The sequence below is a fragment of the Lineus longissimus genome, chromosome 11, assembly GCF_910592395.1.
Source record: "Lineus longissimus chromosome 11, tnLinLong1.2, whole genome shotgun sequence".
In the NCBI taxonomy this organism is placed as follows: Eukaryota; Metazoa; Nemertea; class Pilidiophora; order Heteronemertea; family Lineidae; genus Lineus; species Lineus longissimus.
In genome coordinates, this window is record NC_088318.1 from 16,687,528 (window position 1) to 16,707,387 (window position 19,860).

Here is a 19,860-nt window from a genome sequence, read left to right on the forward strand (position 1 = left end):
CAGACATCAATGTTGTCCCCTTTGATAATAAAGCCAGCCAGACATCGATGTAGCCCCTTGAAAACCCAGCTAGACTTCAATGTAGCCCCCTGGCTTTCGTAGCCAGCCAGACATCAGTGTAGTCCCCTTTAATGGCCAGCAAGGCATCAATGTTGTCTCCTTTAACATGTTTAATGGCCAGCCAGATAGCAATAGCCAGTCAGACATCAATCAAATATAGAATTTGTCAAGTCAGCACAATTCTGCTTCTTGCTAGACTTTGTTTGGAGTAAAGGCTTTATTAAATTTGGTTCTGAACGGGAACAGAACAATATCAACACACCTTCAGGCACAACTTGGGCTAAAAGTACGAACCCGAACCTACTGGAGATCTTATATTGATTCTGTAGTAACCGAGTAGCCCTATATTGATACCAACTGCCTCGCGGTGGTAACGACCTATGGGGTGTCTATCGCAACAACGCTCACTTTCATGGAAAATCTATCTATTGTCTGCGATATGACACGAGCAAGTTTCCCAGGTACAGACAAAAGATCGATCACCGAATCCATATTTGCCGTATCAGCACTTTTCGCATGTCTGGAATAGAAGATACAACTCTTGTCTTCTGCGAGGCGTTTTAATCCTAGATATCTGGTGTAATTAATCAACCAGATAACTTTTCATAGAAACAATATCCTTGCGATAACAGCGCTGCCAGGCAAGTTACATGTTTTATCCTGTTTAATTACCTGATTCAGAACAAGAGATCCTATCAACAGTTATATCAAACTAGCGTTTGAGAGGCAACAAGTAAGGTTGAAGCCACTAGGACGTCTTGCCAATGACATTGAGACCAAAAGGAGCTGTGGTGTGCAATCTATGGATCCAGTTACCAGTTAGACGCTTTGTGGAGTCTGTGGTCCCTTGTTGTGTCAAACTTGGTCATGTCAGGTCCCTCCCCCTAAGGTCAAATTAACAACCACGGGAGCATCCCCAGGTGCAGACATAAAACTTATCACAGAATCTATATACGCTGAGTCAGCATTGTTTGAAAGTACACGATCCCTCAATCGAATTCAAAGGATCAAGGCCGCCAGACGAGACTCATTAATTAAGTCACTCATAGTCTTACTCTGACCAGACAGCATTATAGTGTTTCAATTACACATTAACTATGGCTACCAGCATTAGCCTTAATGTGCCAACGCCAGGTGAAATGATGAATGAATGTCTGCTCCTTCGAATATCAAATCCTGATATCCAGGGACGAGAAATTCTTTGGAATCGTAATAGGGTTAGGGTGAAGAATGGTGTGGACTACAAAGTCAATCAGGCAGTCTATCTTTCAAATCATGTGAAGTTGTTTTGAAATAAAACGCTTTAGTGAGCTTTTGTTTCCCTGAAATTGACACTGGTTATTTCAATCTATAACCAATCTTTCACAAATTTCATTTTGGCGGATTACAAAATTTCTGTCAGTTTTTCTGATTAAAATTTATTTTTTGGGAAATTTTAATTTTCACAAATCTATATTCATCGTGAAATCTGCAAAAAGTTAAGCCAACAAAGATTTAGCATTTTACAGTAATCACATCGAATGCCAAACTTGCTGATGACACCCGAGGGGTTAACTATAGATATCGATATTCATTTATCTATTTGCACTTGGTCTAGACGTTAGGCTACAGTGGCTCCTCCTGGGCTAAATACCTTAAATTGAATGTTTACATAGCTGTACCACACAAGCGACAAAAAGTAAATAAACAAGGAACCATGGTTTGTAAACAACCTCGACCCTAGACTACTAGTAGTCTCTGCTCACAAAACAAGCTTTAGTTTCTGTAAACAAAGGATTGGTTGAACAAAAATGCAGTCTTCTCATTTTTTTGGACAGACTGTACAGCAGAGCCTCTCTATTGAGGACATCCTCAGAACTGACAAATGCTGTCCTTAATAGAGAGGTGTCCTGATTAAAGAGGTCAAATTGAATGGAAACAACCAATTTGGGTCCAAACCTAGTGTCCTTACTAGAGAGGGTGTCCTTAACAGAGAGGTTACGGCTGAGGAGGTTTCACCATAGATGGCAGCAAGGTAAAGAGCTGAACTTGACAATTATAGAGACAATGATACTGGCTGATTGTAGGCACCTACATCTATCGTAAACTGACTCAAAATGTCCTACCTTGAGATAAGCCGGGGCAAACTGAGTGATCGTCCATGTCACGTCATGTTCATCGTTGTTAACCATTTCCAAGCATTGATCTACAAAAAGAAATAAATAATTGATTGCGCAATCAACTGTAAAATGCCAAATTTCCAGGCTCTTTGTTTTAGCGATTCAGGAACATTTGTGAAGAAAATATTATGCGAATTATTATCAAAATTATCTCTGCAAAGAACCACCCCTAGGCAGGATCTGAACAAATTTCAGAAGCGCCAGCGCGACATTTCAGTTAGATCTTTTTAAATTTAACGTTTATTATCATCAACTCACCAGCAGTTTCTCCAGTGACAGTTTCAGGAAATGCAATCTCCTTACTGATCACTGACACGCTGCAACTCGCCGGTCGATTTCGATCCACGACTGTCACAAGTGGCTGGTGACGATTCGTTGTCGTCGAGACCACATCTTTCGTAGGTTCGTCACGGATCTGTACTTTGACCACCTTGTCTGTCCCCGCGCAGGAGATGTGAACCTGGCCGCGCCACGGTAAGATGATGCCGCGGTTGTACAGCGTCGGGTTGGCCGAGATGCAGATGAGGGCGGAACTGCGTGCAGGAATGGAACCTTGCTCTGGCGTCACTGACACGCAATGTGCAGGCCATGTGAATTCAAACCTGGAATGAATTCAAGATCATTTAAAATTTTAGACTTACCTAATCAGCGTTGGGTTGGGACAGTGTCAGCAAGGCACTGTTCACTATGGTTACCACAGCGCCAGCAGATGACACAACAACTTTGAAAACACAATGGCAGGGAAGGCACATTTCTGACAAGTAATTTATCAAACCCGCAACTGAGCAAACTTACTGTTGTGGTTTATCCGTGAAGTTGTTAATCTGCAACCGTTTGACGTTGTTCTCCGAACTATACTTCGGCGATCCGAGTATAATTTGTTCAGGTTGAATGGTCCAGTCTTCCTTCTCCAAACTCTTCATGTGAACAGGTGACTGAGACTTGCTTCCCCTCCGCATCGAGGGGGTACCCTTAACTGGTGGCGTACACATCATACTGAAAAAGAAAGTTAAAAAAATCTAAGAAGAAGAAGAGAAGTCCAAAGAACTTGTACTGTGAACCGCAAAATTTTTGCAGGTGCTTGTTTGCTACCTAGATTCATGAAAATAATAAAAATCGCCAATCAGACAGCCTCAGTCCTTGCGTTGTGAAGACCACAAGTCTTGGATCATTGATCCGCAAATATGAACTAACTTACTTATCATTAATTGGCCTTGCCAGACCGTTTTCAATAGCACCAAGTGTTTTTGTGTTATAATGTGAGCTGGACTTTGGCTTGGGTGTATCACCGACGAGTGCCGTCACCACCTTCGACATGTTGGCATAGAACAACTCCATATCGGTCGGCGAATCGGAGACATCAAGACCTGAAAGGCAAGAATTTTGAAATGAATTTCAATCGTTTCGATAAAACAAACAGAACATGAACTTAGAATTGAAACTAGGAACTGCACGTCAGTCAAAGACGCATTATTTTCGGTACATGAAAAAGAACAATGGTTTGGTCTTTAGAATAACTTACAAGATAAAAATTGCAAGCCACCGCAATAACAAATCTGCTTAAGCGTCTGACCAAATAAACGCATAACTGGGGTTGCTACACATACAAAGTTATATGGTGGACGACAATGGCACACAACTTACACGAGGGTATTAATTCATCTCCCTGATACGACACATCAAAGTTGACATCTTGAAGACTCTCACCAATCGACACAGACGGATTGACTTTCTGCTTGTTCAGTTTTGCCCGCCGATACTTCTGCCGGCTGAGCTCATCGCCAAAGTAGAACGCCACCGCTCCTATTATGCTGCGCTGATCCTGGCATAGGACGGCCTCACGATTGCTCGGGTTAATCACAATCACAACAACCTGGAAAGAAGGAAGGAATTTTCCCGAAATTTGAGAAATTGAGAATTCTCAATCAAAGTCAAGAAATGAAGAGTTAGGTTCTTCAGTTATCAAACACATGAATAGTTATATCTTAGGAATGGATGGGGCAAATTGCATGGGGTTGTCTGAGTTGTGTCAATTGTCCGGTGCACTTTTGATGTCGTGTTACAGTAGGAAATTACAAAATACCTCAATGATTGGCCTTTATCATCATATGTGAAACTCTTACCTTTGAATCTTTTTCACCGAGGACAAATTCTGATGGCTGGACAGTGATTATGCTGTGTGACATCTTTTTTTTACAATTCATATCTGAAAATGTTGCGAGGGGGAGAACAGGCTTGGTAGATTGTGGTGAGAATTATTGAAATCGGGGTGGAGAATTCGTCAGATGAGATTATTGGAAGCGATGACAGTGATTTACATCTGGCACTGAAATGGTGTTAGATTTTTAAGAATGCAGGAGGGTATTGAAATTATAGTTATTATTGGCCACTCATCACTTGCACGACCCCACGGTAGAGCATTGTTTCCACTACACTATGTTACTTATCAAAGGGAGAATACCAATCAGAAATTGTTATGTCTACCTACCATGGAATGGCAAGGCTTTCACAAATCCTGCCCGAGCCCCTCTGTTCCTGACTGTCACCCGGACCATGACGCGATGGCTGTCCGTGATCTCGCCCGTATTCAACCAGTAGTGTCCCTTCTGGCCGTCATTGGCACCATCGAGGACTATTGCACATTTTCCACCGTAGCCCATCAGAGGGATCTGAGAAGGAAAGGTCATATCAAAAAGAAAACCACTGACTGATAATTTCACGACCCTGGGCCAGGAGGCCTTCACTATGACAATATGATCTACTTACCGAGTATTTGAAGTTGGACGAGTCTGTTTTGATGTTGAGTTTAGCTGAGCACGTCGCAACTGCCGAAGGTTCAAATATCACATGGATAGGGTAATCCTCCATCGGTTTCATCACAATCTCCTTCTCGGGAAGTAGCTTCTCCTGTGTGTAGGTGAGACTTCGTAGCTGGAAAATATGGGTGGATTAAGATATTTAGTCTTAACATACCTTGCGGTGTTTGATGAAACAACCAATATCCCCAGTTAAGTAACAATTTAGGTTTTTCCAGATTCAGACCGGGGACCTATTGTAGCCTGACAACTTTTGACCAAGTGGGTCATGAAGTTCCTCTACAAAAGAAGAAAACAGCGCAAAGGAAAAGTGTAATCTTCTACGAATACCTTGAAATCTTGAGAAGAGCCCTTTATCTGCATCCTGAAGTGACGAGTGTTGTTCGTCGGATTTCGAAGCACCAGTTTTTGAGGCCTAAAAAGGTAACGGTGCACAGAAACGAAATGAAAAACAAAACATTACAAGCAGCATGCATAATGGCTAATGCTCGTAGAAATAAATTGTGGAGTGGTAGGCTTTAGAGTTGAAACAAATCGACAGTCACAATGTAGATATGGAAGTAATGTGATGGTGAATGTCATAATTAAAGTGATAAATTGAAATAAATTTGAGTGAATAAAATTTACTTACACAGTTTCTCCTAACCCGACTCCGCCCCACGACAGGAAGTGCTTGTTGCTAAGCAACACAATATCTGAGGAATGCCGCGTCGGTTCACGGTTGGCAACCTCACCGGTGATATCAATCTCGTACGCAGGTCCACTAGGTTCGATGTTCATCAGCAGTACACTGTGGGGAGAAGAAATTTTTGAATGCATGTAACATTTTTTTCATTTCAATACACTGGATCAGTGCTTACAGCTCGGGACAGACTCATATTGGGAATCAAGAATCAAGCCTTACCCAATGATTGGTAGAGGTTATTCTACCCACCTATTGGGCCATTTCTATGAGGGAGACCAAGAGGAGGGGATCACCACTGACAACTGATCCACAACAACAAGCCTGCTGATTTCTGATCCGTAGAAGTCATACTGTCAAACTACTGGCACCAATTCTGTGAGGGAGGGAGGCCTGCCAAGCCAGAAGACATCACTACTGTCACCTCACCCAAAGACAACAAGTCTGATTTCTGACCATGAGAAGTTATCAGTCTCATGGGCTTCATGAAAGAACTACGCTATCGCCATCTTCAGGAGAAGGTAGGAACTGAGAAGACCGTTTGTTCTTTGCAGTTCCTACCTTGCCCTGAAGATGGCGATGGCGTAGTTCTTTCGTGAAGGTCTGAACTACGCCATTGCCATCTTCAGTGCACGGTAGGAACTGAAGGTCTTTTCAGTTCCTACCGTGCCCTGAAGATGGCGATCTTTAATGAAATCCATGAGACTCCGATAAACAGCTCAAAGAGGGGGACTTTGGGCCACGTAGATCTATGTGGTTCGCGCAGAAGGTGTTAAAAAGCTACAGAGAATGATTTGTTTTGAAAAGCGCCATAACTTACGTGCGGTACGGCTTTTGACTTGCTGCCTTGGGCTGAAACTTAATGACCACATCCGCCTGGCTACTCTCCTCGATTTCCAACTGAGATGGCAGAATTGCAAACACATCCTCGTGATCCGTCACATTGAATGAGACCTTCAATTGAATATTCCCGGCATTCTGCAGCGGAAGGATGTGCGTCGTCGATTTGCCAAGCGTTGTTTTTAATGTTATTGACTGCATTGCGGCAGGTGCACGGAGCCTAGCAGACCCGACCAATGCACGGAGGTTGACGATACATAATGGAGCGTGCATTGTTGAGGTCGATGTGATGTCCAGTTCTACGTCGATGCGTGCCGACAATTTTTCCGGCGGAAGATGAAGATGACCTGGGATAAAATAAAGGCTGAGATTCAATAATTTCTTCTAGGTACAAACTCAGAGAGGACTTATGCTTGTCATTTCATCTAGAGTAGAGACCCATGGATGCGGTTGTCTTCCGACAGCCCGGCACAGACTGCACCAGTGACCAGAGATTTCAATTATGCTAATCTTCTGCTTTCTTCTTTAGTGCAACATGATGGTTTAAGCCCTCAAAAGTGAGAGGAATAATTATATTACGCTAATACTGCTTGCGTATTTCTTACCTCTGTCATACTGTTTATCGGGTGTTTGAAGGTAGAGCATGATCTGTACTGGTTCACCATGGATGCTGTTCTCCCCGCGGCCCTGAACCGTACCACTGATCACAGACTTTGATAACGACGGCATGATGTCACTCGTTGAATCGGAGAAATGCTCGAATGAGAAATGCCGCCACGAAGTCGTGTTCTGAAAATATAATGACACTATCAAAAGCAGATTGATACTTGGATGTTTTTCTTTTTAGTGAAGTTTATCCTGGAGGCAATTTTCAGGAATTGTAGCCGAAATCAAGAGGACAAGGACAAGTTTTTGTTGCAGTGTTGGAACAGAGTGGCAATATGGTCTGACCAGGACTTAAGATAACTAAAATGACCATCTCAAACAATATTTTCGTACAGCCATCTTTTTCAGTCTGTAGCCCAATCGGCCCACAGGCACAGTTATTAGACAGGTTTAGATTTTGATCAGATGACGAGAATAAGGTGATTTTTTCTCCGGTTGACATCAGCAAGTCGATTGTTCTGTAATAATGTTTCTAGGAAAACCCGATAAGAAAGACAGACTGTATCATTGCATTTCTGACAACAGGAAACACACATATAAGTCAGACTTACCCCCGTAATGACAAGTCGTACAGGCACTGTTGCCCGTCCACGATTTATTAGGGTCAACGGAACAGAGGTCTGGGAGCCCCATGGGAGTTGGCCAAAATCCAAGATGCTCTCTCCATTACACACAACCTAGAATGAAACAAAGTACTATGATTTATTCTTCATGTCACTTTCTGGAAACACATGGATGTCTCTTGCAAGGTTGAACGTGTCATTATCCAAATAACTGACCATAGTTGTAGGTAGTTGAAGAGCAGGTTTCAGTGGAACTTGACACCAAGAGCATTTACCTGAATGTTTGGCATTTCCGCAATCCCCTGCAGCGTGACCATGGCAGGCACCTTCACTGGCTGCAGGGGGGAGTCGTTGGCCACAGGACTGATCACGAGGTGGAGATGAGCTACATAGACACCCTCTATCCGGGGCGCAAAGATCACCTGAAGTCGTACAAAAGAAGCATCTATATATCAGTTGTGTTACTTGTACTAATGAAGAACTTCACCGTAAACATGATATGATCACATGCACATGATCCAAAATTTTAAAGTTGACTACACAATGGCATTGCCCAAATGCCAACTGACCTCTCCATCAAATTTTAGACCATTTAGGCATACAGTAAAACTTTTATCTTAAAATATACAAACACTGAAGAAGAAGTAAAAGCCAGCATACCTCAATTTCCTCCACAGAGTTCGGCCCGAGTATGACCTGCTGCTTCATAACAAACGGCGACAGGTTCGGTGCACGATCTCGGCCATCGATATTCACCGTCACGATACGAAGCGTACAATGCAACCACCGATCGTTAGGGTTCTGAAGTGGGATGCAGCATCGCGTTGTCATGCCTACACAGCAGACATCTTGGAACTTGACCTCACCAGGGGCGGTGATGTTCGGCACACGAGTCACTTCTGAAAAAGGCACAACTTCAAACTGTAAAATCGCTAAATATCTGCGCCGCATCACCTTTTTATGCTTGTAATTCAATTATATTTCTAAAAAAATTTAAAATGCACATAACTGAGTCAGAGAATGAGTAAAACACCTTACTCAAGGACACACAGAATCCACATATGGTTCAAAATCTAAACATCGTGAAAGGTTCCTCAAACTCACCTCTGAAGTCTCTTGGCATTGTTGCGTTTCCAGTTGTTGCTACTTCACGACGCCGGCTTGCCAGATCAGATATCCCAAACTGGGGAGCAGTCCGCAGAAACCTCTCCTGGTCACGGCCATTCCGTACGTCCAAACCTTGCCTAGGAGGCAGTGTTTGTAATTGTCCATTTGATGCAGCACTATTTGTTGTGATATTGTCAGGCCTTGCAGCAGCCTGGGACGTAAACGTCGAAATATTCGAAGGCCCGTGAACGTACGTTGTGGCCGTACCGTATAAATCTGATTGCGAAAACGGCCGTGTCTGGGTAAGTGTACCAGCATATGAAGGCTGAGCATTGGAAGAGTGGGGTATAAAGTACTGCATGTCTGTTTGCAAGTTTGTCCGCGAGGAAGGGGGGTGGTAAACATTTTGATGACTCACGCTACGACCCTGAACCAGATCTTCGCCACCCTGTATGCTAGTCTCGTACCGTATAGTAGTCGGTGACGAGACAATAGGGGATGCTGGATTCGGTGAATGTTGCGTGGTCTCTAAACTGTCGGAGCCGTACAACAAACGGTTGCCAGGGGTGGTAACGATATTTGAGGGCATATCCTGAACCGGTGGAGAAGTCTGCGGAGCGCCGTACATCGGGGTACTTGACAATCGTGGGCGATATGTAACATCGTCATTGGGCGTCACGTCGTAATGCGGCGTCAAACGGTGCATGCTGGGAGTTTTATTCATGGTAGCGCCAGCAGCTGACGGGTCAGAGCTCCTTGTCACATGAGTCTGATTATAAGTCTGCATAAAATCTGTTGCCTGGCTGTGAAAACCACTAGTCAACTCACTACTACCTGTGTAATTATTGTACTTATTCGGCGACTGAATGCTCGGAGAAACGACACCCACACTTGAACTCTTCGTGTAGTTCAATGCTTGTTTCATAGGTGGCGACTCCTCATTTGATTGTGTACTTGACGGACGGGAGAATACTGAGCTCGGTCTGGGCGTGTTCCAACCGATAGGTGGGCTCGACGGAATCGTACCACCTGCATCAAAATCACCATCTTCTTGTCGTGGTTTTCTTTGCTCCCACTGTGGCGAACTAGCTTCCTGAACAGGCTCCATCCTGATCACACCCATATCACGCCTGCTCATCCTCTCACCCTTCCTATCTGCCCCCTCCCCCAGCGCCCCACCAGGTGACCTCTTCTCATCACCATCAGCACTGCGACTACGACTCCTACTCGAACTGACTGGTCGCGGTATCCGCGTTTGATTACTACTCTTTGGCTTCTCCACAGCTTTTGGTGGGCTTTCTGACCTTATGCGCCTCGGAATCTGCGAAGCTTTCTGCTGATCTAATTCATCAGCATGAGTTTGATTATCAACAGCTAGTTCTTGCTGAACATCCTCACGACCATTCTTGCCCTCAACTTTGGAGCGTCCATCAAACGCAGGACTAGCACCGCCATTGCTCCCACTTGAATATTTAGACGTTGAATTTTTCCCTTCCTCCTTCTGTCCTTTCTTTCTGGATGATGCTTTCCTTGGAGGACGAGGCTGTGGGCCACTTGCCTCCTCATCAGAGGACAACTCATCCTGCGGTCTACGTGCAGGCGGTGGTTTCAACTTCAGCATCTTCACAGGACTGCCCTTGCTGGAACCAGCCTTCTTAGCATCCATCTTCGGTTTCGGCAAACCCCTCGCAGAAGAAGAAATCTTCTTAGGACTGTTCTTTCCCATTTCAGGACCACTCCTCCCTGTTTCAGGATATTTCAGTTTCGACTCCTCCTGAGCAGGAGCAGAATTCAGTGGGGATTCTTTAGAATTTTTAACTCGAGCACTTTGATCCTTCCCAACTGAAGGTCGTGAATTTGAAGGCGAATTCTTTCCAGTAGAATTTTCACTGAGATCTTTTCCTCGATTCCTTTCAGGAGCAGAAATATTACTCAACCTACTCAATCTCTTAGCACTCTCATCAGGATTCACTTTTGGAACAGGCACATCGTTTTCTCCGTATCGCGGGAAAGATTGACGACTAGGACGAACCGTCTTATCCAGGGAAGGAATTTTACTCGGTATCGGTGGCTTGTCAGACATTCCTATTGAAGTAGAGGACCTGCTACTTGTTCTTTCACCTGGAAGTGGCTTTGAAAGTTTTCGTTCTGCACCAATATCAGGATTCTCTGCAATGTTCCCAAGTCCAGAACCAAGGCCTACCCCAGAACTTAGTTCCCCTGCCTGCATTTTAGCTTTTGGAGCATAAGACATTTTAAGGATCATAGCAGCGAGGTCCTCTGGTTTGGTATTGATCGATGCATTCGAAAGTAGTTTGTTTATTGCACTGATGTTCACAGCGCCACTCTTGTCCATAAACGTACTATCCTCTTTATCACTGCGGTCACTGCTCTGTGCGCTATGCCCAGTGCTCCCAGAGAGATCACTCTTGACAGACTTTTCTCCTGGGACAGGCGTATAGAATACCGAATCTGATCCAGTTACAATTGGAGTTCCAGTTCCAGTTTCGTAACTACTCTTCTGATTCATCACCTCTGGGGTGCATGTCTGGTCGACTGGATCAGGCGAATCCACGTTGAATTGTTTGACAACACGACTAGGAGATGTGTTGGCTGAAACAGAAAGGTTAGTATTAGTTTAACTGATGGCAATGACAGGGTAAAGCAGAGACGAACAATCTACTTTGTACCAGTTTTAAAAGATTTGATTGCTAAATGGAAAAGATTCCTGTTTGGGTTGAGGTGAAGACAAATAAAAACCAAACTTCAAAGAAATCTGATCAGTTGTTTGCCCTCAAGAACCCAAAACTATGAAGACATAACATTTACGAATGGACTAGTATCGTCTTCAATTATTCTTGATTGTACTTACGGGTGTTTTCACTGCTATGTCCTATACTCCTGTCCTCGTAGTCTGTCGTCTCCTGGATGTCACTCAGATTGGGCGTGGCCTGGATCAGCGCAAATGGCTTTCTTGCACTTGGTGGCGTGACAATCACACGACCAAAATCAGGCTGAAGTTTAAAGAAGAGATGAGTACGTGGTTGTTCTAAAACAAGTAATTTCCAAAGGGTTTGGAAGTTTCAGTTTTGCAGAATTGGCTTGGCCTCGGGTCAACGCATGACCCGAGAGACCTCTGTCCCAACTAGGTCTTTAGAAACGATCGGTGGCTTTGATGTTCAAACTATACATTCCCTAGTTACCTGACTCTTAACTGAAAGACTCTGGTGCACCATGATCATAGCGGGGGGACCTAATCATAGACCCCTTGTTCATTTCACACACTGAAGTGATAAAACATCAAAAAGTCTCCTAATAGAATTTTTCTCTTGATTAAATGATATTTACTGACCCTGACTGCGCCTTCCTCCCCATCTAAAGAACCTAGTGCCTCTGTTCTTCCTCCCATAAAAGTTCCAATTGAGATCCTCAGGAATTTATCCTCAGCCTCCTCAGCTGACATCCAAGATGGCCGCAACACCGTCCCCTCGGAGCGTAAACTCCACGACCCGGAACCACTTGAACAGACTGAACTAGTCTTCCTGGCAGTGGCACTTTCATCCTGAGTTAGACATTCGAATTGGCGTTCATTTTTGTCCATCAGAGCATGGCTTTCAGCTGCAACGAGAGAGTAGTTAGTGAGTTTTCATATTGCGCTTTTTACTGAAACTTCTCTTTGAGCTGGTTATCGGAGTCTCATGGACTTCATGAAAGAACTACAACATTGCCATCTTCAGGGCAAGGGCGGAACTGAAAAGACAAAACGATCTTTTCAGTTCCTACCGCGCCCTGAAGATGGCGATGCCGTAGTTCTCTCATGAAGTCAATGAGACTCCAATAACCAGCTCAGAGGGGGATTTGGACCACGTAGATCTACGTGGTTCGGCGCTGAAGGTGTTAAAACTATTAGTTCATGTATTCAGTTATTCTGGTTGTGATTTCGTCCTCAGAAGACCAAATTGGGAATGAAAATAAACAAGCACAACAGACTCTCTCACCATGAAATAGGATGATTGATAATGAGTTTTCTTCACGCCAGGTTACTTGCCCAATTACCTGTTGGCATGAAGTCTTCCTCTTCACTCAGTTCGATATTTTGAGAATGAGTAAAAGTCGTCCGGTAGGCCAGGTCAGTCACGCATTCACCGTCTTCACTGAGGTAGATAGGGTTTTCTCTAGACATGGAAGGCTCAGCAGTGGTGTCTAGTCCTTCCCACTCACGACTCTCACTGGGTTGACTGACTCCTCGATCGCTCTGCCCCGATGGACTTGGCTTATACAGGAACTCCGAAAAATCCAACCCGCCCAAAGATGGCTGGAATGACCGGTCTTCCTTGCCTGACTGGTTTTTCTGGGCAAGGCCAAATGAACCGAGAGACGACTGCCCTGTGAAGATCATATCGGTTGTATTGGGGTCTGTGGGTACATCCTGGTTTGCCTGAGTGAATAGCTCCGGTGAAGGCTGGCTGCCAAATATGTCAGAACCTGGCCTCATCTGAAATATGAGATCCAAAATTAGTATTTCCCAAACATACTTGGATTCTGTACTTGACGGTGGAACTATGTGCATACCTTCTAAATGTCTCAGGGATAGCAGGCTGGCGACAATATAAACCATTTTTTATTTTTCAACATAACTGAATTTTCAATGATACATTGCACTGTTTCCCTTTTTTATTTTTGGCCCCCTGGTGGCCAAATTGAGAATCAACATATGGACTTTCCAATGACAAAACCTTTAGATTAGTAAATTTACACCATATTCATATTCTGAGCTCTAAAACATGGTAAAAGAATATAAAATGCAAAGGTACAAGTCTACAATGTCAGCTTACCTGTGAAGAATCGCGAGTATTATTACCATATGAGCTGATTGATGGTTGATCCGAGTACATACTAGTCACTCCGGAGACTACAGGTATTTGGTTGTAAGGCGTGAGTGTAGCTTCATTGTCTAAGGGTATGTCACCATCGCCTGCTCCGGGGATGATGTTGTCCAAAATGAAAGAACTCTGATCGCCAATCGCCCAACTTGTCCGTGTGTCTGTTGCGGCAAGGCTTGAGATACTGTTTGGGCGCAGGAATCGTGATGCGAGGTTTGACATTCGGGTATCAGCTGCTTCTCCGCTGTCGGAACTCTGTAAATATGGAAGTGATTAGATTGTATAATGTCTCCAATCAGTCCATTATATACTGATACAGAGCTTACGAGTTACATTGAGCCTTCTATAGACTGTGTCAACAGTCATTTAGTGTGCAGTTTGATGAATGCGTTTATTGCATTTTGATGTGTTTTGATTGCACTTCCTTATTAGTCTGCTTAGATCAATTGCTCTGTGGATGTTGAAGGACACTACTGTGTTGTACTTCAAGCTGTTTAGGACAACCTCTCCATTAAGGACACTAGTTCAAACAGTGTAGTACAGTTACAACAACACATCGACCAGAGATTGTTCTCGACTGGTTCTTTAAATATGTAAAGCATAGTTCAAACAACTGTTTCTTTAAATGTGTAAGGCACAGTGCACATTCTGCAGCTTTAAAATCATCTAATTTCAACCATACCTGACTTGAAACAGTTTGATTCTCCATCCAAGGCCCCCGTTCAGAGGATCCGGGGATGTCACGACTTTCCTCGTCGTATGTGTTGGTGAATCGTACCTGGCGCATGGAGCGCTCCATGAGAACATCATCCTCACCAACAGGTTGAATCCGAGGTTGGGCGTCCGGATCATCCTCTACAAAAGCTGAACGGAAAACACCGCCCCCTATTTGACGGCTGTGGAGGGCAGCTTGGCGTGAACCAGTCGGCATGGGTGTGTCTTCATCACTTGTAATGAAAATTAACAAAAAATTCAATTTACTGTAAAAAGTTTTAGCTGCATCGTTTGTCAACAAGACTACAGTCAAACTTAGAAAGCCTAAAGTATCTTCTGCAAAATCTGAAATGCTTCTAATCTATTCTATCAAATATCTCTTGATTCAAAATGACCACGAAGGCTCACCTAGCACTGGTGCCATCTCCTCCGCCCCCTCCATCACCAGGTACAGACGAGACCATCACTCCTCCCTCCGCATTCTGGCGCACAGAGAAATCACCACGGGTTCCCGCGTTGCCCTCGTCAGAACTCCTAGCGCCCTCTAAACCTGGCCGTTGGACTCGGTCGTCTTCACTGGCCCCTGGTGTGTCTTGTCTCTCCATTAAACCATCAATATCCTGAAAAGTGTTTCACGATAATAGATTTCATGATGAATGATGAAGTTTATCAACATACTAATGTTTGTCAAATGTTTTTGTAAACTGTCATACTCACCCTCCTTGCAGCTTCGATTTCATCATCAGTGTCGATTTCACTGCCGTTGACATTGGTACGTGCTGCAGCAGTGTCATCTGAAAACATGATCAAACATGTTAGACAGGATGGTCAATCTGAATCTGAGGGACGTGTAAAGTGGTCCTTATGGCAATCTTTTTTATTGTCATGGACAAAAGTATCTGTCTGACTTTTTTTTATGGCTGTCACATTTCTTCCACCAACTACAACAATAATAACCAACGACTCCCAACCAGGAACTAATAGTTCATTATCACTTTGATCCCTACAAACGAGGTACGGTAGGCCCTAATCAAATGGTACAACCACTACCAACCTGGAAAGAGTGACTGACTGAATCTAGGCCTTGACATTGACATTGTGGTGTCTTCCTGGCCATCTCCATCCTCATGAAGGCTTGGCTTGGGACTGGCACGCAGGTACAACGGGTCAAGAGGGTCTAAGGAGGGACCTGAAACATAAAACATGTCTTGAGACAAGGTTCTATCATCTGTATAAATTGATGCTGCAAGTTGAAACATGAAGTTGGTAAAATCTCAAATGATCTGATTATAGAGCCGCAATATCCTAAACATGTACTCTGTGAGAACTAACAGTTAGAATGGTTATCACCCAGAGCCAAAAGACAAAGATTTCTTACCCTTAGTCCGTGCAGTATTCCCAGCATTGCCGATCGGCATGAACCGATCTTGTCCAGCCAGCTGGTCAAATCTGCTACTCAGATCTGGTATCCCATGCCGCTCAAGTATATCACCAGCTGGGTCCGTCGAATCCAGACCAAACCTTGAACTGAGATCTCCTGCGTAACCTGCATCTACACGGCTGTCAGAATCGCGCCCAAGACCCACATAGGCACCAGGTTTTCCAAAGCCATCCAAACTATCCCGATCAGGGTCCAACGAATCTCGCCCGACCCTTTCTGTAAAATTACGAGCACCACGCCTATCCAAAACAATATCAGTTGGGCGCATTGTATTTCCATCGATCCCCGGGCGACTGCGTCTTCCGACATCCTCACCAGCAGGTTCCATCGCTTCCCGTCCAAACCTACTACCATATCTTTCGACAACCTCACCACCAGGATCCACAGATTCCCGCCCCACCCGCCACTGATCTTGATTACAGTCACGGCTTTCCATACTCATTCGACTTTGATCCGGTTGGTCATCAGTCATCGTGCTATTAAAATCAAAATCGCCAAATTCGTCATCGAGTTTTTTCAAATCGTCCTCGTTGATTTGTACAACGGGGATGGTTGCGTTCATCTCCTCTTCATCATCGTCCTCGTCATTTAAACTCAAGAATATTCCCTTAGGGCCCCCTATACCAGATAGTTTACCACCACCAACTGCACCGGCACCTGAGTTAGTTTTTTTGCCGTTGGACTCACATTTGGCAAAGTTTGGTGATTTTTTACTCAAATCTCTATCCAATAAACTTGACGACAAATCTGAAAAGATATTATTTCCATGCATAAATACTTATCACTACATTTATCAATAGTTCGTTTAAGGGTTGATCACATTTTCTACCTTAAACACCACTGGATACTGACAGAATCATAAACTGAATCGGCAGAGATTTCATCAGGTTTCCACCCTGCTTTTCACTCTATCTTATTAGTGACCTTTTTTAAGGTTTTTACATCTCTCAAAACTGTTGTCTTATTTTGCTTGTATTCTGTAGTTTCAAATCATGTAAACTGTTTTTCACTTCAGCATTAATTGTTAAAATTATTTGGTAATCACATTACAGTCGGATTGATGAAACACCTTAGTTTTGACTCTTACCCATTTACTGCTTCACAAAAGGGTTAAATCCCCACTACACAGAGGCCTGGTTTTATGACCCATCAAAGAATAGAACACAAAGGCCTAAAAAGTCATGATCATAGCCTTAAAATGGTTGCACAGAAGACAAAACCGGCTGCTAGTTGGAACTCAACTGTAGAGGCCTACATGACAGTGAATCACCCATGCAGATAGCCATGACAAATTATGACCTTACCAATGACCATCATAACAAAGTAAAGTTGAATGGAACTGGAATTTTACGTATGTATGTAAACATCTCGCACTTGCATACATGTGCTACCATATTTTGAATTTAAGTCACAATCAAACTTTCGGTACAATGTACAATACAATCTTACCTTTGTAAAGTTTTTGAAAATGTTGTGCGAATGGGCAGCGGACATGTTTATAAATGACTCCGAATCCTTTTCTATAGCATATTTGGAAGATGTAAAGGTTTTTTTCAAACATTTTACATGACAATTTTGGAGTGCATAGAGCTTGGATTGTTTTGTCAGAGCTTTGACATCATTTTGAAGCAGGCCTAGCTGGGATGCGGATACCCTATGGATTGTTTGATGCAAAAAAGAGAACCTTACCTTCAAATGAATCCAATGGTATAATCCCCATTGAAGACGTACGAGTGTTGGACGAGTTCTCTCCGGGGTAAGGCAACAGATTGTCGACTTGTTGAACATTCATGAATGGGTCGGTGCATGTAAGAAGGTCCCTAAAGGAAATATTGAAAGGAATAAAGGTTGTTGTTATGTTTGTGTGTGTGAGCACTGAGTAAACAATACACTGAAGGTGACACACTAAGTCACAATATGGGAACTGGAAGAACACAAACTGCTTTGCACAATCACATCAAGACTTCCTGTACCCTGAATTATTTAAGGCTAATCCAGGGGCAAATAGATGAATACTTTTAACGGTTTTACAGGGTGCAATAAAAAAACCTCTCCTAGTCCTATCAACTAAAAATATTTTCAGAAAATACGATACGTAACAAGTAAGTAGGGTGTTTTTTTAAGTACATGGAAAAAATTTGTGTCGATTGACATTTTAGGGAATTTCAGGGCTCCTTATGGAAAAGAAAAGGGATTTTTAGAAGGAAAAGAGTACTTTAAGGGCATCTTTTTCTAGTATGACAATCACCAACTAAAAACATCTCTTGATGAAGTAAACGTGACACAAAATTCGATTTTTATCTCTCACCTTTCCTTCTGCGCTTCTTTACCGGACGCATCCTTCAAGAGGTCAAGGTCACTGAGCGAGAATCGCACAATATCCTCGCCTGATCTTCCTGGCGTCATTTCTTTTTCTTCGCTCATGAAGAGTGAGTGTCGGGGAGGTGCTGGTCTGGATGGAGAAAGCAATGATGTTGGATTCAGGTTTTTTTTATAATATAAGAGTTCCATTATTCAAAATTTCACTATCTGATTCTGAGCCTGATTGGGATGACTGCATCAATAATGTTTTTTTACATCAATCACTCTAATCCATGTGATAATTGATACCACACAATCATTTTTCAGGTGAAAAGCCAGCGGTGTATAATCAGGAGAATGAGAACAAATACTGAAGCGATATTACGAATTACATGTACCTTGATTCCTAAAAATAACAATCGCCAAACTTTATTTTTTGATTGAAAAACCAAAAGAAACTTGTAAAGTTGTAGTCCCCAAATAAAAATTACGAAAATATCTTTCTTTTATCAGAAATTGCAAAACTCAAAAGGTGCAAAAATCTGGCGGTTAATTGTAGTAGTTCAATTACTTACTTGTCCTTCCCATCCGGATTCTTGAGCACCGTTGAGGAAGCCAGCGGGACAGGAGTGTGGTGGATGGTTTTCTCATCAATACGATTTTGACCATTACCGAGGAGCACACTGGCATCTTGCTCCCACCAGGGTGTCGAGGCAGAATTGTCACGAGACATGATTTATTTGTGGCAAATTGGCATCTTATCAAACAACACATACATCTGAAGACAACAGAAGCAAATACCTGTAATCATTACAACTATTGATTTTTTTGGTTATTAGGGATACATATGAAATGAATAACTTAAAATCATCAATAATATCAAAATTCTTATCAGTACAATATAAACTCCTTTTTGATCTTTGTGTTGTTTAATGGATGGTTTCTACAAGAACAATCAAAGTCAAGGAGAAAAGAATGTCCAAGTTGTCAATGACTAAGACATTAGACAAAGTCTACTATCATCTTCAGAGTTCTCCACAGCCACAGGGTTTTCTAAAGCCAAAGACTAAGACTAGTTTCAAAGGTACCCTACATAACATTGTAGATTTTCAAGAAGTTTTGCCAGAGTGCAACACAAGGAGGGATGGCCAGCAATGTAAGTTAGGGTGTCCAAGGTGTTAGTTGATTTTACTTAGATTTGGAGAGAAATTATTGTATTTTATTCATGAACTGTACTGTTACTGTGCTGTAGTGGGTGGTTTACTACAATACATTTACATACGTGATACGGTCTATGTATATTCAGTACGGGCTTGTACAAAATGTACGGTGTACGGGTGTTCATACACAAACTTTCAAACAATCAAAACTGTCCCTAAATTCGGTCTTGGCGCAAAATAAAACAAAATGCAGCTGACCAGAGAAATGCTTAAAACAGACCACCATCAAATCATCCTTAAAGCGGGCTTACCAAAGCTTTTAAGACTACAGGAAGCTTTGGAAAAACTTTGAAAACTGTTCGAAAACGATCATCAAAATTTCCGCCATTTTGCTTGTTGATCAGATCTACTCGAACGAACGCTTTCTGATCTTCTGATTGGTCAATTAGGAAAAGTAATGTGCTGCCA

At 43.0% G+C, this 19,860-nt stretch overlaps 1 protein-coding gene across 1 annotated transcript in view; it reads right to left on the reverse strand.

Moving 5' to 3' along the window:
* The window catches only part of LOC135495313 (uncharacterized), a 51,718-nt gene extending 31,941 nt beyond the window's left edge, over nt 1-19,777 (reverse strand). Inside the window, exons 1-29 of the mRNA XM_064783777.1 lie at nt 19,704-19,777; nt 18,808-19,010; nt 18,240-18,383; nt 17,621-17,751; nt 15,869-16,678; nt 15,545-15,679; nt 15,208-15,284; nt 14,899-15,110; nt 14,459-14,723; nt 13,729-14,031; nt 12,950-13,388; nt 12,246-12,511; nt 11,766-11,907; nt 8,891-11,506; nt 8,447-8,685; nt 8,062-8,208; nt 7,775-7,900; nt 7,163-7,346; nt 6,538-6,904; nt 5,667-5,825; nt 5,366-5,450; nt 4,986-5,150; nt 4,708-4,888; nt 4,343-4,425; nt 3,864-4,092; nt 3,418-3,586; nt 3,015-3,215; nt 2,478-2,821; nt 2,166-2,245 (exon numbers count right to left, since the gene is read on the reverse strand). Of these exons, the coding sequence (XP_064639847.1) occupies nt 2,166-2,245; nt 2,478-2,821; nt 3,015-3,215; nt 3,418-3,586; nt 3,864-4,092; nt 4,343-4,425; nt 4,708-4,888; nt 4,986-5,150; nt 5,366-5,450; nt 5,667-5,825; nt 6,538-6,904; nt 7,163-7,346; nt 7,775-7,900; nt 8,062-8,208; nt 8,447-8,685; nt 8,891-11,506; nt 11,766-11,907; nt 12,246-12,511; nt 12,950-13,388; nt 13,729-14,031; nt 14,459-14,723; nt 14,899-15,110; nt 15,208-15,284; nt 15,545-15,679; nt 15,869-16,678; nt 17,621-17,751; nt 18,240-18,383; nt 18,808-18,965 (8,457 nt within the window). The 5' untranslated portion in view covers nt 18,966-19,010; nt 19,704-19,777. The remainder of the gene's footprint in view (nt 1-2,165; nt 2,246-2,477; nt 2,822-3,014; nt 3,216-3,417; nt 3,587-3,863; nt 4,093-4,342; nt 4,426-4,707; nt 4,889-4,985; nt 5,151-5,365; nt 5,451-5,666; nt 5,826-6,537; nt 6,905-7,162; nt 7,347-7,774; nt 7,901-8,061; nt 8,209-8,446; nt 8,686-8,890; nt 11,507-11,765; nt 11,908-12,245; nt 12,512-12,949; nt 13,389-13,728; nt 14,032-14,458; nt 14,724-14,898; nt 15,111-15,207; nt 15,285-15,544; nt 15,680-15,868; nt 16,679-17,620; nt 17,752-18,239; nt 18,384-18,807; nt 19,011-19,703) is intronic.
* Between the last annotated feature and the right edge of the window lie 83 nt (nt 19,778-19,860).